The sequence below is a fragment of the Leuciscus leuciscus genome, assembly GCF_965113295.1.
Source record: "Leuciscus leuciscus genome assembly, chromosome: 9".
Lineage (NCBI taxonomy): Eukaryota > Metazoa > Chordata > Actinopteri > Cypriniformes > Leuciscidae > Leuciscus > Leuciscus leuciscus.
In genome coordinates, this window is record NC_138733.1 from 23,510,533 (window position 1) to 23,538,020 (window position 27,488).

Genomic DNA, 27,488 nt, shown 5'->3' on the forward strand with positions numbered 1-27,488 from the left:
CTTTGTTCACCTTTTCTATTACAAAAATAACAATATATATCATATTTTATTTCCGTAAATATCCGTGCTTGAAGTCACGCAGAAGAGTTGTAAAGGTGAGTAGGAGGAGCGGATGAACTGCTCGGGGGGCGTGGCTTCCTCTCACCTGTGTCAGGTGACAGTTCAATTTGCTTACAACTCAAAAGACTGGTGACTGTGTTAAGTGACCTGAAACAGAGTTTCTCTTTATCGCACAACATAACCTAGTGTTGTTTCTTATTTGATGTGTTAGTAAAGCATACCTGACATTTCAAAGCTGATCAGAAGTATTTTCTCCCTGAGGATAAAAGCTTTTGCTCATGTATGATTGCTGAAACCCCGAGGGATTCCTTGAAGTAAAAAGCTGGAAGCTGGAGTGACAGGTTTGCACGTAAGTCTTAAAAGGAATAAAATACAATTAAATTTGTTTTTAATCGCTACAAACATTGTTCACGTGCTTTACGCGTTTGTGCATTTAGCACGTGCATTTAATCAGCGTAGTGTATAATTATTTATACATATATGGGTAGATTTTCGAAGAAAATCATATTTATCACTAATCGAATTATCTTTCAAATATTACTTGTTCTAGTATGTAAACACAGTGACAAACTTTTTGGGAGACGTACCAGATGGTAATTACGCACGTGACAGTTTGCAAAAGGCGTGTTTTAAGTGCTTTGCCTCTATACAAGACATTGTTTTCAAAGTATTTAAATGTGTTTCTGTTGTTGTGGAATGGTATGCATGACTCACCAGTTGGGTGACAACACCAGACCATCAGGTTACAAGACTACTGCTGAATGTGATACTCCATGCCCAATGATTATTCCCGCAATGGCATCTGATGCCTCTTGCAGTTTAAACTGGGCCTGTATTCAGGGTCAGAGATCTTTTGTTGTTTATCTAATTAGTTTTAATGGGCTTAAATAACATTTTCAACCATAATGAGTCATAGAGCCTCTACAACCTGCTTTAAGATATAAGGCCTACTATTAGTCAAGATTGGACACTCCTACTAATTTTTTATTATTTTATTATTTTTTATAACTAAAACTATAAAATCTCAAATGGAAGTATGGGAATTTTACAGTAAGCTGTTTTTCAGTGGCTGCTGTTTGTCTACATTACAGCTCTATGCATTTTCTTAACCATCTTCACAATTTACCACCCCTGGATGATTTTTGTGCACTCTAGAATAAGGCGTTTTCATGTATGTTCTCTTTTTGACTGTTGTTCCTATCTGGACAATATGTTTTGTAAAGAAATGTGCATATATATATATATATATATATATATATATATATATTCACATGAGAGAAACATATTGTGAAATGTGTCCAAACTTGTGACTATGGTGTCCTTTTTAACTTTAGTTTTTTCTAATTTATTTTATATTTAGAATAGAATAAATGTATAGATAGAATAAGTATTTTAAAACATTTAATTTTAATAAAATAAAATAAAAATAAATGATTCCAGCCTCCAGACGTCATCTCCTTCCCCATATGTTTCTATCATTAATATCTCCGATCTCTCCGTATTGGTTGCCAACTTGCCATCATTAGCATAAGAATGTAATTTACAGTGTCCTCTGTGGTGGGAAAAACTGCACACTGTCTACTACATCATGATGAGAATGATATGAAAAATGTTAAATAATTAATGTTCAGACAGCTGATTGTGAAACTAACAACTACATATTAGCTTTTTTCTGCCATTTCATCAAACTGAGTGGATTTCAAGACTGCATGGCTTGAAGAACTTGAATTGGTGTTTTATTTTTCTAGACGTCTTATCTCAATCTGCCTGGGGCCTTCCAGTGAGCCCTTTAAAAACAATTATCTGATTTGACCCTCTAATTTGATGTTTACTATTTCAAACGTAGACCTAAACCCAATGATTTGATTGAGGCCCAACAAACCAGGGTTTTTAGCAGTGTCAGGAAAAAGTGCTGTGGGCACAGAGAATGAAGTTCTCCTTCTGCTTGTACTTGTCCTGTTCTTTGGTTATACTGTTCTGGCTTCCTGCTCTAGAAAGACCCCAGAAGTGGGTTTATTTGAAGATTGTTGGTTGAAAGAAATGTATGTTGGTTTAAAAGGGCAAAAGACAGCTTCCTGCTTTGTCTTTTCTTTCTAAATATCCCCTCCCAGACCCATTATGGTTCAGGACAGGGTATAGATGCATTCAACAAAACACACTTCTTTGCCAGAATGACACCATGCTGAGTTTAATGATGAATGGTGTCATGCATCGGTAGTAATTGGCCATTCAGTCTAATGCTACTACTGGCTTTCATTGTTAGACCTTTTTTTTTTTGAGAGAGAGAGCTTTCTCCTCCCTGTTGCTACTGGCCAGTTTCGTTGCTGAAACTGCAGATGCCCCCTGAGCAGAGCTTTGTTTGAAACCCAGGAATCAGATTTCACCAACACTTGTGAAGGATGAATGACAGTTTTGTATTCTGGCATGCACATATAATGAAAGAAAAGAGGGACGAAGGTGATTTAGCTTTGACTTATATTTTATACATAGCTTTGGATTTACATTTTTATTCATTTATTTATTTATTTATTTTAAATGTTATAAATAAATAATATTTCACTCCTCTAGAGAGGCATGTTATTTCTTTCTTTCTCCTGAGAGAATGACCTTGCTTCAGGCATGGCAAACAGACATTCTGCTTTGTAAAACTCTGTCTGTCCTTGAATGAATCCTCAGTTGTCAGGTGAATGAGTCTGTGTTATTCTCCCTGAGCACAACACCTGTCAGACGTCTGCTAGCTGGGGAATCACAGCTGAGAGGGCAATCATTTCCATCTCTAGCAATGACGCATTCATGTGGAGCGATCAAATTCGTCTTCTTAACAAGAGTGCCTTTTGGAGTAACTTGCCTTTGGCTATGTGCTGCAGTTAATGGATGATGTCCTCATTATACCTTTGATATTGTCACAAAGCAGCAGATCTTCTTTGTCATCTGTTGTTTTTGGAATTATGTTGTCTTAAGCATGGGAAATGGAGGCAATTCCAAGAGGATGCTGTCTGAGAACTCTCACCAGATTGCGAGTGCTGTAAATGGGATTAGAAGAAGCCTGGATTGGATTTGAAGGCTGATCTAGCTACTTTAATCACAAACTAACAATTTCTCAGAGAGCATTCGCCTCTTATTAAGAGAATTAAGGGCACGGTCGGACTTGAATTGAGACACAATAATGAACTGTAGTTCACAGGCGAGTTTGCTGTACCGATGCTCTTTTGCCCTCTACACAGCTTGGCCTCTGAGGGGCCCAAGGAGAGGAGGGGGGCCTGGTTCTTCTCTTGCTTTGTGTGTGTGTAGTGGATCAGATCAGGTGTCTTGGCACTGGCCTCTTCTCCCTATCCGGGTGCTGAGAAAGGCCTGTTTGTTTGCGATTTGGGCCTGTGGCACCAAAGAGACAATGAATGCAGTCTCTGCAGTCTCTGTGAGAACGGGGAGGTTCGAGCTCAAGCGGTGCAGAGCACCAGGGTCCTTATCTCCTCCGTCTTCATGAGCACCCATTACCGGAAACACAGATGTCCCTCAGACCACCTCCATGGGACGGTACAGACGGGAGTGGGTGGAACGCTGTCACCTCACTGGAAGTGTGTGCACACATTTTCGATTAAAAATACATTTTCTGAACAGGTGGGCTCAATCAGGAAGAACTATTTTAGAATGTCGTAATATTGTGACTCCCACTGAGCAAATGGTGTTAAATTGTGCGGGGTTGTGGTGTTCGTCATGTTAAACCACTGGTTTTGCTTGAAGATTTTACATTGCACATCAAGTGGTGGCCCAATACGGTTCCAAATGTCTGTAAAACCTAAAATAAAAAACTTTAGCATGCAAGTACACAGTAAGGGCTAGCGCAAAATGCAATATATTTCTCAATATTTAAAATTTTTCCAAATTTTGCAAGTACAAAAAAGGCAGTTTTTTTATTAGGTATGATTTATTTAAATTCTTTTATAAATGTGTGCATGCTTTTTTGTTGTTGTTGTTGTTGTTGTTGTTGCTTTATATACTGTTGGTATTTATTTGAAATCCCCTTCCAGTCAATAATTGTAGTCTTTGATAGTCAAAATAACATCTAAACTTTTTTTTTTTTTTTTTATCATTTCTTAATGCCTTGAAATAGCTTTAATGTAACTACACCTATGCTTCATTTTGTATACGCTGACTCATGAATATGCTAATTCTCCCCCCCAATAATTCACAATTCACCCACTTTATGTACCTGTTTTTCCTGTCCTTTCTTAAAGGTGGTCTTTTGCTCATTGTGTTAAAATGCCCACAGAGCATGATAGGAATTATAGGAAATTTCCACCCGCACATTGACAGGATTGTTTACATGGTTTCAAGACACATTTTTGTGACTATGGTTGCGTCCGAAACCTTAGGCAGCTGATTTGTTGCCTCGCTGCTCAGGCGATGACTTTGCTGGCAGCGTTTGCACACAATGGTACCACACAAAACTGATTTTGGACAGACTTTTCTGAGGCAGTGTAACGGTTTAATATTCTACAGTAAAATAGAGAGAACTTGGATGATAACTAGAGCATATTTAATTACTACAATAGTAATTTCCCACTAGAAATGACATCAAAAGTGATTAGCGTTGGTCAAAAAGTACTTTTACACACAAACTGACCACCAACCCCAACTTTCAGATGCCATGTTTACCATTTAGCTCAGCTGTTACCGATTGGAAAGCATAGGATTGTGGGATATCAAAGGCAGTGAAGGATACATCTATGCTGCCTTCAAAAATCAATCAGATGAAGGTTTTACAGGAGACAGGAAGTGAAGCTAACAATTGATACGGATGCGCCCTAATGCCTTCCTACATTGGAATGCTTACTCCGAAGGCAGTATTTTTAAGATTTCAGACGCAGCCTATCTTCGGTACACTGCCATTTTAAGGAGAAAATTCTCAGTTATGGTGTTGACTGAATTTGCAGATGATTTGTCTTAAAGCATTTTAAAAACGCCACATAAACACGTTAATTTGATTTTCACCACTTGAAGTGTTTATTTATTAGGTGTACATTTGTTTATTTCTCTATTTTAGTAGTTTTAAATAGATGTTTCTTTAAATAAATGGATATTTAGTGATTATTCATTGTTTTATTATTTGCTTTTAGCTTTGTACACCCCCTTTTTGCTTTTTTGGGGTCACCAGTTTAGATCTACTGATATGAATTCGATTAAGCAGCGCTATCTTTTATATCCTTAGATTCCTTACTGCATGTTGTAGTCTTAGTCCATACTTAGTTATTGTAGGAAAGTTAGTTTACATCTAGAATGTTGGTCCATGAGTCTAATTAGCATTTAGCTTTTCAGTGATGTGATTGATTAGAGTCATTAGACACACACTGTTTTGTCCTCCACCTCAAATTAATCAATAGAATGTGGGCAGAAATTGTCGGTTATACTTTTTGCTTGGCAGCGTGTGGGATGAGATGCAGTCCGAGCCCCGAGCTTGGCAAGAGATTGGGTGTTTACTGCTTCGGATGAAAACAGCAACAGTCTGAGTTTTTAAAATGTTATGACCTTTCCCATGCTTATCATAAGCCAAGGGAAGTAATTGTCATTGGCCACCAAAAGGGTAACTTTACCTCAGTTTGCCGTGAGGTTTATTCGGCGCCAAGGAGACAAGCTCCGCTTTATCCGCCGTTAAGAAAGAAAAACGATGTTCTCTCCAGAGAGACATTCATGTTCTGTGAGGGTGTTTTGTGTCTATACAGAGGTGTCATATGATCTGGAAAAGATGTACTGAATGCTAAATACTGAAACGCCATTGATGTATTGAATGCATCATTACTTTTTATTTGCTTCCACATGCAGACTCATCCTGCATCACCTTTTGCCTAATTGTGAGGGCTTTTTGTCCTCTGTCACACTCGCAGACAGCAGTTTGCGTGTTTATTCAACTCCAGCTCATTCAAATGCGGGCTGTGTTATGGAAAGATCCCCAGATGCACCTGCCTCGTCTGTTTCTAGCCAAACCACCGACACTAGCTGAATGGGATGACTAAGCATCTGTAATCCGGCCTGTCATTTACATCCTTTGGTGTCTCATGCTGATTTTTGACCCTGCTATATATATTAATTTTCCATGATCCTTGTCCATGACTTTATTGCAGGATTACATGTATATGATTACTATGGTCAAGCTGTCTGAGACTGGATTGGATATCAAAATGGGAACGTTTGTTTTATATTTACACCTGTGAGAACTTGCTATTCTTGCTATGCTAACTTGCTATGAGAACACCCTATTCCACGTCTTAGGCTTGTATGACAATCTCCCTGGTTTGGTTTATGTGTTGGAGCATTATGATATGTAACTTAAGCTGGGCTGGGATGTACTGTAGGCCTACGGGGTGAAAATCAGCATGAAATCAGAGTCTTAACGTCCCATTAACAGTCATTGTGTCATTTGCACGCCTTTTGGGTGTCACACGTACACACCTGTTCCTCAAGACACAAGCTCACCGATGAGATGGGATATGGCCTGCAATAAGTTTGCTTACCTCTGAAAAGGTTAGAAATAGAGTATGGATTGCAGTCATGTTTGCACTCCATTACTCCTCAGGCGAGAGCAACATTCTCTGCAGGTTGAGAAAAGCAATAATGGTGACTTCGATTTTCAACCTGACTGCCTTAAGACTCAGTCCAGTGGCTTAATGCCCTTCACTGGGGCAAACTCACGGCAGACCCTGAGAAGGGACCATTATTTCGGCTGAGCAGGAAGTCAGCGTGTACTTGCAGTGGAGGTGGCCGAGGCGGACGGCAAGGTTGCAGGTAAATTATGCCCATCTAACTTTGAGTTATTAGCTGGTTGGGCTTGAAGTTTTGAAAGAACTGTTCTCCCCAAGTGATCTCGCTAGGCACGTCCTTCATAAATACTGATGCAGGCCACTTATGAGACTGACGTAGGCTCTTAAGCTATTCTTGAACATTTTTTAAAAAGTGTTTTTCATGAGGTCAGCCCAAGGCAGTTTTTGGGACCATCACTCTTGATTGACAGCAGAAATGGCCTGGCATAGCTGACCTTGTTCTGCCAGCCACATTATGCAGGTATTAGAGTGAGGAAAATCTATTTGGCTGCTTTTTTTTATTTTTTATGCCAGGGCTGTGGCGGCAGCGCCGTAACTCCTTTGGGTAATGGGCATAAAACTGATTTATGATTTTTGATGGCTGAAAATATACCCTAGAGCACAGGAGACTTTCCTCTGTGTCTGAAAGTTTTAATTCGTTTATTATGCAGATAAACCACAGCTTTTCTAACCAGATGCACTGTGATCAGTGAACGTGAAATTCTTCTTAGATGAGAGATTTAAAAATAAAACTATGCAATGGTTCACATTTAGCATAGGACTTTTCGTTTTTGTTTGTCAACTTTTGAGCAATACTTCTAAAGCATTTATTAATATTAGTTAACGTTAATTTCAGCATTTACTAATACATTATTAAATAAGTTGTTTGTTAACATTAGTTAATGCACTGTGAACAAACAATGAATGACCATATTATTATTATTATTATTATTATTATTTTTATTATTAACTAACATTAACAAAGATTAATAAGTACCGTAACAAATGTATTTCTTATTGTTAGTTCACGTTAATACATTAACTAACAAATGAGACATTATTGTAAAGTGTTACCTTTATTCATTGTATCTTATTAATGAATGTAGGCCTATTTTTTTTTTAAATTTTCATGTTAATTGATTGATTCATTTATTATTTGGTGTATTGATTTTATATTTTATTTTATTTATTCAAGTTATTTATTCATTCAATATTTTATTCATTTAAAAAATGATATCTTAAATCCTGGTCACCACTGATTTAAGTTTTGCACCATTTTAATAATCTTTTGGCATTACTAGTTAACTTTTAAAACTGACAAATGGATTTATTTTTAGTCTCTCAATTAAAAGCTGCATGCGTAGTCATTAAAATATTTTCAAATTCTTCCTAAAATACTTCCCAAAATTATTTAAAATTAGGATAGGCGATTTTCGGAGAGGCTAGCAATAGCGAGTTAGCTTTGAAAACATTAGATCGCACCCCTCCCTTCAGAGCGTCTCCAAAGTCACGCCTCCTCTAAAACACATGAATGCGTTCAGCATGGAGCAAACAAAAGCTTCACAAGAAACGTCTCAAAGCACATAACATACAATAATAATGAACATAAACAACTTAAAGAGCGCTGACCTGTACCACCTGATTCATTTCGCCGTTGATAGTGTTGCCATTGAAACGCATAATTTGAGTCATGAACCGCTCTGAGTATAACGTTACGGGTTTCCATCTCTTCCGAATTACAGTAGTTATGGCGTAAATGCAGCATAAGCTCGTTGTTTTGGTTCAGGAGGAACTGTAAAAGGTGGTTGCGGTGCTCAGTGACTGATGTCTCTCGACTCTGCATAGCATGAATCAAGCTGATGATGTGTGATGTCTGTGTGAGCAGGGCTTCGGCCCGAATGCAATGATATATTTATTTTAACAGAGTATATAAAAAATGATATAATATAATATTATATACACACACACCTACATTTAGATGACTTAGTGATTGCTATCAGTATGTGAAGAGACTTAACTAGCATAACAAAAAAATGTTTCGGGAACAAATCGCCTACCCTACCTTTAATGTCAACTACCCATACATAAAAGTTCCACTTCACTGTGTTGCATAGAAATGAATTTATCCCATGATGCATTAATGGCACACTATGCAGTTTCTGTTTTTCTCAAACAGCGACCCCTAGAGTCGCTGTGGAGTACTTGTATTTAACGTTACTGTCGTAAATGATGATGTCGAAGCTGTTATATTAAAGTACAAATCTTGCATAGTGTGCCTTTAACATCCTCATAAGGAAGACTAGATACTGTAATTGAAAGAACTCATTTTTGACAACAGGGTCACACTATGTCTGTGTATCATGCTGTGTTTGATCCTAATGAACCCTTTGTGTTGTTGTAAACAGGTGGCGCTTGGTGATGCCAGGATGTTAGAAGAGACGTCACTCAAAGCCAGTCACCATGGAAACACTAGAGTAGGCCCCAGAGGAAGTGATGAAGACCGAGGAGAGATACAAACATGTGTTGATACAAACCACCAAAGTGTTCTCTACCTACAGTCCTCTGAGACCTGCTGTCCCACGAGAAGCTTTCAACTACATGATGATTTGAATGAGTTCTCTAATGAGTGGTCGTCCATTGAAGACGTGAGCCAAGATGTTTCCTTCTCTCTTGAGGGCTGCGTCAAGTGAGTAGGCATCCATGTGTATTGGAAACCTGTCTGTATAACTGATCTGTACAGACTGTCCTACCTAATTGTTTGTTATTGGTCCATCAGGCTGGAGAGGAGGTGGATGCTGTGGTATGAATTCAAGAAAGAACTCTCCTGCTTGGACGACTGGCTTCGATCAGCTGAGAAAATAGCAGCGTCCCCGAACTCCAGCCATGTGCTGTATGTTACAGCAAAAGAGGAGTTACAAAAGTATGAGGTAATGAGACATTGGGTCTAATTTCAGTGTTGTTTGATGCTTAATTTTAGGGTCAATGACCGGTAAGAGTGTGCAAAGAAAAGGAAAAATGTATTTAAAAACACATGCCAAGTTCTTTAAAAAAAAACTATTTTTGTATTGGAAGGTTTTAAGAAGTGTTACTAGCATAAAAAAAAACAAAAAAACAAGTCATGTGATGTGACCAAGTAAAAATAACATGCATTCAGGGTGAATGAAAAATGTTTGTATACACATCTTAATGTCAATTTATAGAAAATAATCTTTCTTTTTTTTAAACTTTTTATTCATTACAAATTCAAAATCATATACATACACCACGGACAAAAACAAAAAACGTCATCGCCCACACTTACACTTTCGCTTACATTACCTACTACACGTATCCTAAAATAACATACATATACTTATACATTCCAAACACTCGTACCCACTCCTAACCCGATAGGACCCTGTACACAAAGGAGAAGAAAAGAAAGAAAATGTTGAGGCCTAGAAACACAGTAGAGCTAAAGCCACAAGTCTGACCATTTACTAGTTTAAATCTGAGGGTGAAAACTCTTAAATGGAGTTGCCAAAACAAAATAATAAAACAATTTACCCCTAAACTCCTAGCTGCTGTGTTATTGTATAAGATGAGTGCAAGGCCATCTCAGATTAGTCATTACAGGTGTCTGTTGCTGAGTGGATACCGGCTAGTGTTTTGACGCTTTCTACAATGAAAGTGTAATCAACGACACAGACACACTTACACGCGCGCCGACAGCGCATTTACTCAGACTGTCTAGAAGCCCGGGACTTGTGCCAGTGAAGATAAATGACACCAAATGGCCATCAAACTCCTTGGCTCTCCTCCTAAGCACCATTGCGCCTCCCTCCGTCTTAACCCCTCGCACAAATTTCTTAAAATAACCTGCTTTAGTTTTTCAGAGAACTGGTGGGATTTATTTTTTACCTTCCGGTGGTTAATTTTACACTTTAGAGGGGGTTACCTCCTTGTTAATCACATGATGTCATCATTAACCAAAGAACGACTGTTTTGTATCTCTGTCCAGAACCTGCGTGCTGAGGCCAGGATGCGTTTAACCCAGCTGGACGGCCTGGCTCAGAAGAGTCGAACTCTGGCCGGCCTGTTTAGAGGTACTATGGGCGCACGGCTCGTAGAAATGACAAAGGACTGCGGACGGCGCTGGGATCAGCTCAGTAACACAGTGGAGACTGTGTGCCGCAGGTTAAAGGTATATAAAGACCCTCAAACTGCTCAAAGGTGACATATTTTAAAGCAAGCACACTGTAAAAAATCTATGAAATTCACGGTAAATAAAACAGCAGCGGTGGTTGCCACAACTTTACCGCAAAAAAAGGTAGCAACATTTAAGTTGCTACCTGCATATTTCACTAACTGACATAATGTAAATATAACAACTTACTGAAGTACTAAAATCTGTTTTGTACTTTTATAATACAGTGACAACCATCAAAAACACAGGTGATAATGAAAAAGCCACATGAAGATTCAAAGCTCATAAAATGTAGCTTTTCCACAAGCTGGTGTAAATATTAATATATAAGGTGTGCAATATCATGCACACGCATTCAAAACGCCATCATGGTAATACAAACAGAAAAAGAAAGCTATTTCAATGAAAAAATCTTCAAATGTGAAATTTCACACAGGGAATTCTGTAAATTATAGATGATTTGGTCTTAAATTTCCAAAAACTGTAAATTTAACAGCATTTTACTGAAATGTTAATGTCTGAAGTTACTGAAATGTCCTGTTAGATTTTACAGTTTTTCACTGTAAAAATGCAATGGTAAAAAAACCTGAATGGTAAGTTTCATCATTACTACATACAGTGCCCTCCACAATTATTGAACCCCCTGGTAAATATGATCAAAATTGGCTGTAAAAAATAAATCTGCATCGATTATCCTTGTGATCTTTCATTCAAAAAATGCGCAAAATTCTAACCTTTCATTGAAGTAAAAGAATTGAAAGTGGGGGGAAAATCACATTATGAAATAAATGTTTTTCTCCAAAACACGTTGGCCACAATTATTGAAACCCTTTTATTAAATACTTTTTGCAATCTCCTTTTGCCAAGATAACAGCTCTGACTCTTCTCCTATAATGCCTGATGAATTTGGAGAATAACTGACAAGAGATCAGAGACCATTCCTCCACACAGAATCTCTCCAGATCCTTCAGATTCCCAGATCCATGTTGGTGCTTCTCCTCTTCAGTTCAGCCCACTCATCAGGTCAGGGGACTGAGACGGTCATGGCAGAAGCTTCATTTTGTGCTCCACAACAAATTTTTGTTTTGATTTTGATGTTTGTTTTGGATCGTTGTCCTGATGGAAGATCCAACCACGGCCCATTATAAGATTTCTAGCAGAAGGCGTCAGGTTTTGATTTTTTATCTGTTGATATTTGATAGAATCCACAATGCCATGTATCTGAACAAGAAGTCCAGGACCTCCAGCAGAAAAATATGCCCACAACATTAAAGATCCAATGGTATATTAAATTGTACACATGGGGTACTTTTTATCCTTGTGTTCACAAAACCCATCTAGTGTGTTTGCTGCCAAAAAGCTCTGTTTTAGTCTCATCTGACCACAGAACCCTGTGTTGTTTGAAGATCCAGTCGTGTCTGACAATTAAATTTGCTGGAATTTGTTTTTGGAGGAGCGAGGAGGTTTTTTTTTAAACCCTCCCAAACAACATGTGGGGATGTAGGGGTTGTTTGATAATTTTTTTTTTAGGCTGTCTGACCCCAAGACTCAACTAATCTCTGCAATTCTCCATCTGTGATCCTTGGAGAGTCTTTGGCCACTCAAACTTTCATACTCGCCGTGCATTAAGACAGTATAGACACACGTCCTTTTCCTGGCAGATTCATAACATCTTTAGTTGGTTATAACTTCTTAATTATTGCCCTGATGGTCAAAATGGGGATTTTCAATTCTTTAGCTATTGTCTTACAGCCACTTTCTAGTTTGTGATGCTCAACAATCTTTTGCTACGCATCAGAACTGTATTCTGTGGTTTTACTCATTGTGATGGATGATTAAGGGGATTTGGCCTTTGTGTTTCCTCATATTTAAACTCCTGTGAAACACGAAGTCATAGCTGGACAGTTTCATGTTCCTAGTCACCCTGGTGTACTAAAAAAGGTAAATATTAATGGGAATATACTTCAGAGATATTTTACTCGTAAAAAATTCTAGGGGTTTCAATAATTGTGGCCAACATGTTTTGGAGAAAAACATTTATTTCATAATGTGATTTCCCCCCACTTTCAATTCTTTTACTTCAATGAAAGGTTAGAATTTTGCACATTTTTTGAATGAAAGATCACAAGGATAATCGATGCAGATTTATTTTTTACAGCCAATTTTGATCATATTTACCAGGGGGTTCAATAATTGTGGAGGGCACTGTAGTTGTTGTTTTTACCATTAAAATTATAATATTTTACTGTTTACACATTTTTAGGTTCTCAATACATTGTTTATTGGGGCTGAAAAACGTAAAAAGCACATGATTTTGAAAGGCGTTTTAGTTGCTACTTTCTACTCGCGTAAGTCTCTCTTGCCCCATTCCTTCCCTCATTTTAATCCCATTAACTCTTTATCCATACAGCCCTCTGCTCTGCCTGCGTTCAGCTTACATAATTCTGTCCTTTCAGCCGCAGTGACCCCTGCGCACTGTAGGTCTATGCTTGGCTGCATTGCATATGCCCCCCTTTACTGTGGGCTTTACAGTGTCTGTTTTGTTTATGCCATTTCCGCTCCCTGTCTGCCGCTTTGACGTCCTTGTTAGAATTTTGGTGTGTCTCCCTGTCAGTCTATGTCTCTGCTAAAAACAGCATCAGGGTGTAGACGGTCAGACAGAATGATGCTCGCTCTGTCTGTGTGTGTGCGCAACAGCATTTGGTCTGCCAGCGGGAGGATTTTGAGAGGCAGAGTGAAGAGATGGCAGTGTGGCTGGCTGATATGGACCTCAGGCTGACTGAAGTGGAGCACTTCTCAGGCAAAGACACCTGCTCGAAGATGCACCAGCTTCAGGTACTCTCAGGAAACATGGATCCATGGATTGGTCCATGCAGAGAGAAATCTGATCTCTGTTTGTTTGTTTGTTTGTTTGCCATCTGGGTAGTGTGGTTTGTGTTACAACAAGTGCAGATCTTTAACATCTAATTTACAGGTTCAAATCCCTGAAAGGCATTTCTGAGCTTTATTAACCAAATAGTAGGTCACTGAAGGTATGAGAAACAAGAGACCTTTTGCAAAAAAACCATAGAGTTTATTTAAATAAAATAAATGAATAAATGAATAAAATTAAAACAAAATAAAAATGAGGAGGAGGAATCAATGTCACCCCAAAATCAAAATTAATACATTTTAAATGAAGAATATTTTTAGGACAATTAATATTTCTCTGCACAGTGCTTTTCTTTTCCAGACATTTTATGTTTTTAAAGAAATCAATTATAAATAAACAATCATAATAGTGATGATGATGGTAGTATAGTCCATCATCATGATAATCATCATAATAGTGATAAGAATAATAATAACGGCAATATTAATGACAGAAATAATAATCATCATAATGATTATAATCAATGATCATAAGTGAGTATTTTGATTGTTATATTAATATATACATATTTTTTTACATTTTAATTCAAATAAACACTTATAAATTAACTATGATAATTGTAATTTAATTTTTATTTTTATACATATTCCTCATTACTAAGAAAATAGCATTGCTGTTATAAAAATTTAGCGTAAATGTCCTTAATTGTTATTGAGATTTTTGCTTTTGGGCATTTTAATGATTCTAAACATAGGCTTAATTTTCCTTCCATTCAAAATAAGTTATATTTGGGGGTTTATCTATAGAACTATCAAGGAAAGATGTTGTATGTGTATGATTATTAAACATGTTTGTGTATATCTATCTCTCAGGGGTTTCAAGAGGCGGTTGGAGAGAGTGCAGGTAAACTCAACGATTTACTCCAGCACGGAGAAGAGCTGATCCAAAGGAGCGAGCCGGCGGACGCCCAGGCCATCGAGAGCCAGCTGCAGGAACTCCTGCTCCACTGTACTCGTGTCTTTCAGGGCCTGGGCCGCCTGCACACACGCCTGCTCAGCATGAGACTGGTATATATCCATGCTGCATGTGCACAAATGAGATTAAACTTTCTTCACACCTGGAATGAACTAAGAAAAAGTCTGAAAGTCTTCTCACAGTCTCTTTTGAACTTGTAATTCAATTGCTCCATTTTTGGTCTGAAATCAAGGTGCGTATAATCATTTCAACTCATTTGCCACCCGAATGTTAGCCAACCAAGCAGCTGACTGATTTGCATTAGCATGATAGCTTTTAGCTAATGTTTTTAGTCAGTCCTCCATAGATCAGTATTATCACGCATCATATGCACAATTGACTATGAAAACTTAACTTAAAAAGTCCCTTCTCTCCCCTGATCTGCATTAGCATGGTAGCTTTTAGCTAATGTTTTTGGTCAATCCTCCATAGATCAGTGTTATCACGCATCATATGCACAATTGACTATGAAAACTTAACTTAAAAAGTCCCTTCTCTCCCCTGATAGCTCTTTTTTTTATTTGATAATTTAATTTGTGCCATCTCAAGTTCACTGTTGCTCAAGGCAGGGCTGTTGCATATTTCAGAAAATGATCCCAAGGGAAAGCTACTCAAGCATCCAACTTCATACGTTCTGGCAGGGGAGTCATGAATACACCCCCTGAATAGCCTGAATTGTTGTCTTGTAGCCAAGCAGCCACTGTACAATACATGTACTGTCCATTTGAACAAGTTCCTTGTGTGAGTCTTTGTCTCTTTAGGTCCAAGTGGATCACGTTAAGACATGCTAAAAATCTAGCGTTCTTATGTTCTTTATGCTGTTGTCTGATATAGGATGTTTATAGAATCCCACACCAGACATCTCATGATGAATTGCCACAGTATATTTTCCATAGCTCTGAAAAAGCACACAATGTCTATTATGTGTAGCCCCCCCCCCCCCCCCCCCCCCCCCCAGTTCAGCATGTTCTCAGAATTTTCAGAATGTTGTTTTCACACTTAAAAATGAATTGATTGTATTGCATAAATAATTGTGTGATAGATGTAATATAATTAACTGCAAAATTATTTAATGTATACATTTTCACTTTTTCTCCGCAAGGATGCATTAAATTGATGATTGAAAAGTGACAGTAAAGATTTACATTGTTACAAATGTTTTATTTCAAACAAATAATGTTCTTTTAAACTTTTTATTTATCAAAGAATCCTGAAAAAAAGAAAAGAAGAAAAATTCTTATACTAGATAACTTCTTATCATTTGAAATTATATTTTGTAACTTAAATTAACAAATAATGTTTTGCTGTATTTTTTATCAAATAAATGCAGCCTTGGTGAGCATAAGAGGCTTCAAGGAGAAAACATATCTTCTTCCTTCTAAATAAATACCTTTAAAGTGAAATGTAATTCTGAAAATGCAAGTGTTTTAAGATGTTTAATTGTGTTATCCCAGGTTTTTGAAGAGGACTGGGCTCTGTGTGCCCCTGACTCTGGCTGTCCCTCTGAGAGTATGCTGGAGGATGAGTGTTTTTTAGAGCGCACCATGGCGCTTCAGTCTCAGGCCTGCCTTCCTCAATCCAGTCAAGATCACCAGGTTCTGGAGTGGGACCCTTCAGTGGACATTGGTCGGTCAATCTCCCGGGATGACACAGACTCGTCCTCCTTTAGTGCTGCTGCAGGTAGGGATTACCCCTGTAATACAATCAAATCTTCATATCTATTACCTGCCATGGCGATCTAGTGGTCCGCTACCCGACCCGAGCCAAACGGGCACGGGGCGGGTCCGGGCTTCAATTTAAAGCCTGTGCAGATGTCTATGGCAATCATAAAACTTAAGGTGGTGATTAATTGACATGCAAATAATTGTGATTAGTTTTCTGTTTTTGTTCAATTCATTTACTGTGTAAGCTTGATACACATACCTTTAAGTTGTTGTTTATTCACATTACACTTGACATCATACATTGAAATGTACAGGAGTGTTATTGTAGTTTTATTTATATACAATATTTTTTATTCATATTTTTAATTGACTTTTGTAATATTTTCAGTTTTATTTTTATTTTAGTTTAATTTTGCTATGTGGTTTTGTCTATTATTATTATTATTATTATTTTTATTATTTTTATATACACACATTTCTATATAGCTTTAATTATTTAAGTTTTTGTTGTAGTAGTTTAGTATGTAAATAAATGTAAAAAAAACAACAACAAAATTTGAAATGGTGCGTTATCAATTAACTGAATTTTTTTTCGTTTTTACATTTTTATTTGTTACTGAAAACAATTTTTAATAGTTTAAGTTATAATACTGATGTACAGTATTATTTTTCTCTAAAGCTCTGTAAAAATATTGCACAGGGCAGTAATTGTTTAATATATAAATACAATTTTAGATATTTCTATTGGTCCACGTGTGGGGTTTTTTTATGTTTGTTTTTTTGTTTTGTTTTTTTATCTCAGCCAACCTAAATATTTTTTTGTTGTAATATTGACTATTTTTGTTGCTCTCTGTTGTGTATTATTCATGTCTGTTGGTGTTCTAAATATTAGCATATTATGCAATAGTACTATATTTCTGTCTTAAATGTATCACGTTCCACACAACACTTCAAAGTGCATGTTAAAATAAAGTGAAACTGGAGCATTTTGCATGTGGTGTAAACCACCGCAGGTGCTCCAGAGATATTTATGCTTCACATGCGAATTACAATCAGGTGATTATGTAATAATCATGATTCCAAATGAGGGTTTAATACTTTCCGTAGCCCTTTATACTTTGTGATTGCTACGCATTTCTATTAGCTTATCACTTTAAAACAGAATTTAACTTTGACCTATCAGGAACATTTTCTTCCATCCTCTCAGGTGTGTCTTGCACAGATGAACCAGCCAAATATCCTCTGAGGAGGAGAGTCTACAAGAGTCCTGTGGACTCGCATCCAGACAGGGCATCTGTCAGCTTCAAGCAGTCAGTAAGTCCATCTGACAGCTCCAACTTCGTTCTATAATTATTTCTATACATTATACTATACATTTAAACATGGATTGCTGGTCCTTTGTGTATTTTCATACATTTTCCATCTAGCAACTAAATGTAATTGAAATGCAAATTAGGGGATTATTTTCTTTTTCTTTTGCGTAGCCATTTTTGGCCTCCAACTAAAATGATCACATGGTGGTTGGTGTCTTTTGTATGCATGCATAGATGTAAGCACACGTGTGCTTGCACGTTGTAGCATGCAGGGGTATGTAACATGCAAATAGATGGTTAAAGGTCTGAGTTAGATGGTATGTTTTTACTCATTGAGCTGGCTTTAGAACACGTTAAGCCACCCTATTATTCAAGTGCATTGAAGTACATTACTTTCAATAGAAATGCATCTTAATGTATAGAAGCCAACGTTGATGGTAAAAATGGCTGTGAATAACATGCATCTGTGTATATCTTTAATGTAGGTGAATGCTGAACGTATTTGTTGTGTTTTTCAGGGCGTTGAGAAGAGCTTAGAGCGTGTGGCCCCACCCCAGATGCCAGTGCCAGGTAAAGCCGTGGCTCCTGATTGGTCAGTGTCTCTGGTGCCATCCACTGAAGGCAGTGTCCCTTTCACCGCTTAATCATTCTATAATCATGGAAGAGCTGCTCTCAATTTGGCTTGTTTTCTAATATCCTTGAAAAAAAAGCCAATAGCCATCTAAAACGTCATTTATAAGGTTCATGATGGGCAAAGGTCTCAACTTTTGAGCCTCTGTATTGTGATTTGGCCCATTGTATCATATTCTATGCAGAAACTAGTTTTCAAATGTTATATGTGGTACTTATATCCAGGGATTAGACATTTTTATGGTAAATGTCTAGTCTAATCTGCAGTCAGCCAATTTTTTACATCATAGTCCTGATTTGTTTATGCTTTGCTAACATCTGTTTTGCATGTGTTTGTTTTTGATAGTCATCAGAGACGGCAAGCCTCAGTACGCCATACAATTTAAGACTTCCACACCTGAAACTAGGTCTCCTGAGCCTGTGACCTTTGACCCTGACCGCATCAGCGCTTGGCTGGGCCAGACGCATCAACTTTGTTCTAAAGCCGTCCAGACGGAGCATGTTTCACAGGTACACTTTGCTTGGAATCTATTGATCAAAGAAACTTGAAAGAACTGTATCACGATTTCCACTAAAACATTCAAATATCTTATGACTAGAAGTGTATGTATATGTTTAATCTTCTCTGTGAGTAATGCTACTCATTACACTGTCTGTCAAAAATGGTTTAATGGCTCTCGTAGATTGCTTTTGGCATTAGCTTGATGTCAATATTATTGAATTTTTTGATGCTAAGTAACTGTGTTAATACCAGTGGTATATCAGTGTCACTTACTTAGAGGCAATAAATGGCCAGCTGCTGCTGCTCATGTGTTTATAATGAATTGCAGCTCATAAAATCAGTCTTTGGCCTTTAAATATATTTATTTGTCATTTATACAGCCATTAACTTTAAATAATTATATAAAATCATTGAACTTTTCATCAATGGTAGGACAGACTCTCTAAGTGAAGGTTGTTGAATATGAATTTTACACATCACCCAAGTTGTAGCTATTGATGTTTAATAAGTAAATAATCCTATATGAATTATTATCAAGTGGGGTCCAAAAGTCTGAGACTGCAATTTAAAAAAAACAACTAAAGTCTTACTTTTTTCTTTTTTTTTTAACCTGAAACTGATCCTTTTTTTTTTTAATGGGTAAAAAATTATAAATGGTATTAAATTACAAAATTGCACTAGTTGACTTCTGAGACCCCACTGTATGTTCATCCTACACTGCATGTTTCAGTAATCATAACTTGCTGATTTTGTTCTGGATTTGATTTCCACTTCATTAGTTTACATATTTAGTGCTGCAGTCATAAATGCAGAATGGATGATCTGTGCAATTGTGAATGGAAATGCAAGTGTTTTAAGATGTTGCCAAATCTCATTAAGACAGGCACAGCACGTGTGCACGTTATAACAGTCTCGACTCTGTAATGGTCATCATGCTGCTTTTCCACCTCACATTGACTTGCTGAAGATCTGTTTACTGCCTCAATGTGCTCTTCATATTAGGGCTGCACTCTATATATATCTATATCTATATCTATCTCACACTTTGCGATATCGATTGTAAAACATACATATACATACACATATACACATATACATATATATATATATATATATATATATATACATATATATATATATATACAGGTGATAATATACACTCACCTAAAGGATTATTAGGAACACCATACTAATACTGTGTTTGACCCCCTTTCGCCTTCAGAACTGCCTTAATTCTACGTGGCATTGATTCAACAAGGTGCTGAAAGCATTCTTTAGAAATGTTGGCCCATATTGATAGGATAGCATCTTGCAGTTGATGGAGATTTGTGGGATGCACATCCAGGGCACGAAGCTCCCGTTCCACCACATCCCAAAGATGCTCTATTGGGTTGAGATCTGGTGACTGTGGGGGCCATTTTAGTACAGTGAACTCATTGTCATGTTCAAGAAACCAATTTGAAATGATTCGAGCTTTGTGACATGGTGCATTATCCTGCTGGAAGTAGCCATCAGAGGATGGGTACATGGTGGTCATAAAGGGATGGACATGGTCAGAAACAATGCTCAGGTAGGCTGTGGCATTTAAACGATGCCCAATTGGCACTAAGGGGCCTAAAGTGTGCCAAGAAAACATCCCCCACACCATTACACCACCACCAGCCTGCACAGTGGTAACAAGGCATGATGGATCCATGTTCTCATTCTGTTTACGCCAAATTCTGACTCTACCATCTGAATGTCTCAACAGAAATCGAGACTCATCAGACCAGGCAACATTTTTCCAGTCTTCAACTGTCCAATTTTGGTGAGCTCGTGCAAATTGTAGCTCTTTTTCCTATTTGTAGTGGAGATGAGTGGTACCCGGTGGGGTCTTCTGCTGTTGTAGCCCATCCGCCTCAAGGTTGTGCGTGTTGTGGCTTCACAAATGCTTTGCTGCATACCTCGGTTGTAACGAGTGATTATTTCAGTCAAAGTTGCTCTTCTATCAGTTTGAATCAGTCGGCCTATTCTCCTCTGACCTCTAGCATCAACAAGGCATTTTCGCCCACAGGACTGCCGCATACTGGATGTTTTTCCCTTTTCACACCATTCTTTGTAAACCCTAGAAATGGTTGTGCGTGAAAATCCCAGTAACTGAGCAGATTGTGAAATACTCAGACCGGCCCGTCTGGCACCAACAACCATGCCACGCTCAAAATTGCTTAAATCACCTTTCTTTCCCATTCTGACATTCAGTTTGGAGTTCAGGAGATTGTCTTGACCAGGACCACACCCCTAAATGCATTGAAGCAACTGCCATGTGATTGGTTGATTAGATAATTGCATTAATGAGAAATTGAACAGGTGTTCCTAATAATCCTTTAGGTGAGTGTGTGTGTGTGTGTGTGTGTTATATATATATATATATATATATATATATATATATATAATGTATATGTATATGTATATGTATATGTATATGTATGTTTTAGAATCGATATCGCAAAGTGTGCATCCGCAATAGTCACATCGCTGGATGTGATTGTGCGCTGTTAAGTATAGTGGTCATAATTGATCCGTACAGAGCAGGCACCACGGTTCGAAATGCACGTAATTCACGGATTAATTGCAAAGTTTAGCCATCATACAGTAAAAAAAAAAAAAAAAAAAAAAAAAAAGTACTGTTCATTTAATTTGTATCTTTGTTGTATTTTTTATCTATGCTTCTAATTTATTTTATATGGAGATTCACTCCCCTACAAAATCATTCTAAATCTTAATTCTTTCCAAATAGAGCTATTCAAGTGATTTAGTGAAATTGTTTATCACAACTTATATCGCAATGTCAGGTTTTTCCAATTTTGTGCAGGCCTAGTTCATATTTATTAATCTTTCTGTGGGAGAAAAAAGCCTATTTTAGGGGCATCATAAAAATAAATGTACACGAGGAATATATGAGGCACACATTATTCAGCCGTGCTGATAATTAATCCATCTCAAATGAATCTGTACCATCTCGACTTAAAAAGCTCAACGCTTCCTTGAGAGAGGGAAGGGGGGGAGTTGGTTTCTGGGAAAGAGAATCCTCTGCACTGATGCAAAGGCTGATTTGCCTGCCGAAGCCTTGGAAAAACCTTGACGAGAGAGAGGGACCATTTCCATTTCAAAGAGCCTCTTGTAATTTCTCAGTGCTCATGGCTAATTGGCAGCTTTACAGGGAAGGGAAAAAGACCAGCCGCTCTAACTGGCTCTTTAATGGCAGCCATAATTGTGGGCACAAACATAGTGGGGAACTGGCACTGCCAAAGGGCCAAAAGCGCCTGTGTAACGTGTCACACGAAAAAGTAGAGGCAGCGTATCTGTTGGTCCCATTAAAGGACTCAAAGAATGAAAGCAAATGAGAAAAACAAGAGAGCACAAAAAGACAGAGCACTAAAAGACTTGAACCTTATTAGTTAATGGAGACCGTCTCTTTCGATTTACAAGCGCCTTTTGTAGCATAGCGAAGCCGTCACATGTAGTGAGAACTGTGCTGTCTGCTCTTTGGCAATCAAAAGTGTTTGTTGCTTCTGTGAATCTTTATAGCCTCGCTCCAGTTTTTCATCTCTGCCTTCCGGAAAGGAGGAGGAGGGAGTTGAGTATCAGGAGAACGTGCTCCCCCAGAGACGCCCCCACCCACAGCAAACTCAGCACACGTGCTACAACCCCTGCCCGTCCCAGTCATGTGACCTCCAGCACCAATGTCACAAAGACCCACAGGTATATCTCCCTCATGCAGACACTTACGCCCCAAACACCCTCACACAGTAGCTTCAAATGTGTTACAAACTACATAACTACTTTTGTGGTCACCTAAGGTTTGTGAATTAAAGCCAGGCCTGTTAATGTGTAGCGAATATGGCGCCTTGTGTGATTTTTATGATGTGATTTACACCTCGACACACCCCACACATAATTGCACTTGTAATGTGTGCCAGTGCCAAAGAGCTGGTAAACAATAGCGTCCCTGCAGGGCTTTGTTAATCTCAAGCTATTATCGTCTTGTCCCTCTCTGTCACTAGAGGCAGCAGGAGAGACTTTCCTTCCCCGACTCATTGGAGGACAACACCTGTACAAAGTCGAGTCGGTGAGAAACTGTTTGATTTGATATGGTTAGCACTAATTATGTATTTTGTTCTGATAAACTGCTTTTTTTCCCTCTCTCTCTCTCTCTCTCTGAACAGCTGGAAAAATAGGCATCAGAAATGCACTAGCATTCAAAAGTTTAAAATACTTTTATTCAACAAGTATGCATTATATTAATCAAAAGTGACCGAAAAGACATTTTATAATGTTACAAAAGATGTTACAAAATGGCTCACGTTTCCACAAAAACAAATAAGCAGCACAACTGTTTACAACATTGATATTAAAAACTAAATGTTTCTTGAGCACCAAATCTGCATATTAGAATGATTTTGAAAATTCAGCTTTTTTAAAATGTATAAAGAATATTTTTTTCAAATTTTTTTTTACATTATTACTGTATTTTTGTTTAAATAAATGCAGCATTGGTGAGCATAAGAGATTCTTTCAAAAACATTGAAAACCCCCAAACTTTTGAATGATAGTGAATTTGCCTGTCTGCATATTCAGTATGTAAATCTAAAGGGATAGTTCACTCAAAATAAAAACTGTCATCATTTACTCTTTCCAAATTCTAAAATTGTCTTTCTAAACCTGGACTAAGATATTTTTGGGAAAAAGTCTTATTATCAAAGTCGGTGTGGTCCTACATTGGTCCAACATATTTAGAGTTGTACCCAATATTCTTAGTTAACCTTGAGCCAGTGATTTGGGCGGTGTCCAAAAAAGGCATGTTTAAGGTCTATTGGACTGCAAAAATGCAATGAGAATCATTTGACAAAGTGAATTCATATGCTTCCCTGACCAGTGAGGCCAATTTTGTCAGAGAAATCAATTTAAATGCACTTAAACATGAAGCAAGGACACATACGTTTAAATGTTGGTTAAAGTCATTTTTACATGAATCGTTGAAACATTTTGGAATTGTTAAATGAAGGCTGTCCTTAAAGAAATTCTACGGTGAGCAGTTTTTGCACATATTAAAGCAATTTTACCTCACCAATGCATACCAAGCTTAAATTAAAATTGATTTATGCTCCTGGTGGGTCATTATCTTGCTCCAGTCCTAATTAAACACACCTGAACCAGCTAATCAGAGTCTTTTGAATTGCTAGAAACTTCCAGGCACAAGTGTTGGGGCAGGTTGGAGCTAAACTCTTGGGAAATTGGCCCTCCATGAAGCAGGATTGGGCACAGCTGATTTATGCCAACTATCAGCATAGCGGAGACCTGTCTCTTTCTTCTGTTAATGCTGAAAAATAGCTTTTTATCATATATTTTTCTGTTTCCAGTGGCCCGATTAAACCGAAGACCTCTACTAGCAGCCAATGGCAAAGAGGCCCCTGGCAGTTGTGGCCCCTGAAGTTTTTTGTCATCCTATTTGCCCTCCTGCTTGCTGTGATGATCTGGTACCTCATTTCAGTCCATGATACCTCATGTCATCGGTCCAATACCCTGACCCGCTCATTTCACCTGGCCCTACATTATAAAGGACCCCCTCCCACCTGAGGACGCAAGCTGCAATTATTACAGTAACGACAAAGAGTTTAATAAGTACATATGGGATTGTTTTCAGGGTTTCCCTTAAATGTTGTTTTTTTCTTCTTCCCAGAATGAAAGCATGTGTTGCATGAAAATGGAATGAGTCTGAAAGTTTTGCTATTATGTTTGGCTGCATGGCCAACGTCACATTGGTCATAGATTAAACAAGCCCATCTTTAGGCACTGTCCACATGCTTTAAATATGGTTGGACTCAAGGCCATCAAAGCCTGTGAGTGCAAACCCATGTAACAAGTGCACTTAATTCTGCTCTGACACTAATTTTCTCACAATGTCAAAGTGAATAGTATAAAATTGAAATGATTTGACAGCTCTGGAAGCATCACTATTTAAAACTGCCTTGTTTACTTGATTTTTTTTTTTTGACTGACAGATTAAGCATTTATTGGCCAACCATTATTTATAAGGGTGTGAGTGTGTGTTTGTTTCAAGAATTTTTGTTAAAAAATATTGCTGAATGTTGTAGTTGAAGACAATTTTGTACAGAGAGAGAATTAAACTGAACACGATACACAATATTTGACCAAGAACCACTATATTGTATGCCTTAATCACTGTAGCGTTTTTAAAATGGGCATTCTGCACTGTATTTAATATATTGCATCAGTCCAATGAAGAAGACTCAACCAGGCTTTAAAGCAAATCCTTGTGCACATCAAGGATCACTTTTGCACTGTTATACATTTTTTATGACTTCTAAAAATAAAAGAGATGAGCGAAAACAAGTGGTTGGCTGTGGATGGTGACACTGGAATGAGTGTGGAGTGACACGCCGTGTGATTCTCATTGGGGGGAAGCAGTCAGTGCCTTTCTCTGTGTATCTGGCTTGGTGGACTTGCTGAAAGGAGGTTTTGTGCTGCTGCCAGGGAAGAACACTCAAAAAGATTATGAAAGAATGTTTCAAATTCAATTAGCACACAAATGATCGTAGTTGGAAACGTCTGCAGATGGCCTTTCAACCTCATCTCTCTCCGTTCAGAGCTCTTGGGAGTTCTGTAGTCAACACTGCAGAAAACCAAGTGTGCTGTGCATGCAAGCAAGCCTGTCTTTTGTTTGATGATGAGTTTATTTACTTGGCAGGAGCAAAAGCGGAGTCTCAAATTGAACCATATACCTCTGCAAGCTTAGAGCCCATAAACCCCAAGCAAATAAATTCTAGTATCCACCTGAGGACGACATGAACAAACGGAGGAGTTCTCTAGCAATAAAACCTTTAGAGGAAATAGCCTTTTCTGAACTCTGCCTAAGCATTGAAGGTCAATGCTGCTGTTACAACATTGTTAATTGCTGATATAAAAAGCGTTTGGATTGGTTGGAAAAGGGATTATGCGGTAATAGTTCCAATGAAAGATGACAGAGGAGATAGCTTTTTAATAAAACATGCATATAAATGTTTCTGGGCTGCACAACTTGCATGATTCTGAACCAAATGTATTTATTTTTATGAATGTAAATTCAATTTAATTTTGGCTCCTAAGTCACCAGTATCTGTTATATGTGGCATTACAAATTGACAGGGCAGATGTGTATCAAAAAATGTGAGTTGGGACAACCTGACTCTGATTAGGCAGCATCACTAACTCAGTTTTGCGATGGTTACTCTGAATGAATATGATGCCACTGACCACAACAGGCCTTGCCTATCTCAGGGGAATTGTCACGCTTGAGAACAGAGAGAGCATTTTGTTTTTGCACCATTCAGCTGAGATGTGGCAGAACTAATCCTGAAGGCCCAGCCATTTGCATTCCTGTGTATTACAGAATTTTAGTAACACAACACCAATAACTATTATAACGCTGTAAACACCGTAACATACAGTAGGCTACCTGACAAACGTTTGGAAATATGAAAATTTTTGGTTGCACTTTATTTTTCAGTTTGTGTACTTATGTGTTCTTACAGTGTACTTGCCTATAAGAAAGTACTAGGTAATTTAAGGTAAATATGTGGGGTATAGGTTCAGGGTTAGTACCTAGTTATTATCCAGTTATTACAAAGTACATAGTATGTACATGGGGACCATTAATTCTGAAAGAAGTATCTTATATTCACCAAGGCTGCATTAAGTAAAAATGGTAATATTGTGAAACAGTATTACAAATTAAAAGAACTATTTTCTATTTGAATATATTTCATAATGTAATGTATTCCTGTGAAGTCAAAGCTGAATTTTCTGCATCATTACTCCAGTCTTCAGCGTGACATGCTCCGAAAAAGCTGATTATAAATATTAAAATATATAAAAAAAAATTCTTAACTAATAGAGAGCTTTTAAATAAACTAAATTTATTATGTTTATTATTTTTTCAATGCTATATTTTGGTCACTGGTCACCCTTACTAAATATGCATTTTCTTACTGTATATATTTAGAAATGTCACTGCCAAGTTTTTATTCCCATTGAAATGTCCAGTTTAATGTACGAATAATCTCATACAGAAAACATCTGTGTGGCTCATTTGTTCAATGCATGACTCGTTGGTTATTCCTGATGTGAGATTCAGACATCAGAACTGTCTGCCAAACATTTCATGCCCCGCTTGATGGACAGAAGTTTCAATCCCACCTTGCACCAAAGCTTTTTCGATCAATACTAAAGAAGCATTTCACAATTATGATCTGCATGTTGTTTTCAAATACCATTTCTGTGTCCTGCCAACACAAGTGGGCAAAGGTACTCAAGTAACTTAATGAGATAGCACAGAGCTAATCGACAGGATAGGGCACCATTGGCTGGGACCTCGGCTCCCACCACCACCCCCTCCTCCCGCACAGCAACACCAGTGATTGAGATCGACAGGCTGTCTGCTTATAAAGAGATTACATGGAAATCCCTCTGAAGCCAACACTTCAGGACAGCGCTCGTTTGGATATCTAGAACAGCTGCACCACAAATATTGTTCATGCGTGAAGTTAACGTTACGTTTAGGCCGTAAGGGACACATTAACCAATCAGCACTATACTATAAAAGGTCACTGAACAGTGCAGCTTGTCGGAGCTGT

The 27,488-nt window shown here is 37.8% G+C and overlaps 1 protein-coding gene across 1 annotated transcript; it reads left to right on the forward strand.

Moving 5' to 3' along the window:
* Positions 1-167: 167 nt before the first annotated feature.
* On the forward strand, positions 168-26,656 carry LOC309505940 (nesprin-2). Its single transcript, XM_082179414.1, has 13 exons — positions 168-409; positions 9,041-9,321; positions 9,412-9,562; positions 10,636-10,818; positions 13,519-13,656; positions 14,566-14,760; positions 16,162-16,387; positions 17,579-17,685; positions 18,203-18,254; positions 18,661-18,824; positions 22,384-22,557; positions 22,860-22,924; positions 24,216-26,656. The coding sequence occupies exons 2-13, from the start codon at positions 9,062-9,064 to the stop codon at positions 24,430-24,432; spliced, it is 1,932 nt and encodes a 643-aa protein (XP_082035540.1). The 5' UTR covers positions 168-409; positions 9,041-9,061; the 3' UTR covers positions 24,433-26,656.
* Positions 26,657-27,488: the final 832 nt, after the last annotated feature.

What these genes read in the sequence shown, in the direction of transcription:
- LOC309505940 (XM_082179414.1), top strand. Translation starts at nt 9,062, where the DNA reads ATGTTAGAAGAGACGTCACTCAAAGCCAGTCACCATGGAAACACTAGA. An exon ending in CGAAGATGCACCAGCTTCAG is followed by an intron (nt 13,657 to 14,565) that starts GTACTCTCAGGA and finishes TCTATCTCTCAG; the next exon opens with GGGTTTCAAGAGGCGGTTGG. An exon ending in AGACGGAGCATGTTTCACAG is followed by an intron (nt 18,825 to 22,383) that starts GTACACTTTGCT and finishes GAATCTTTATAG; the next exon opens with CCTCGCTCCAGTTTTTCATC.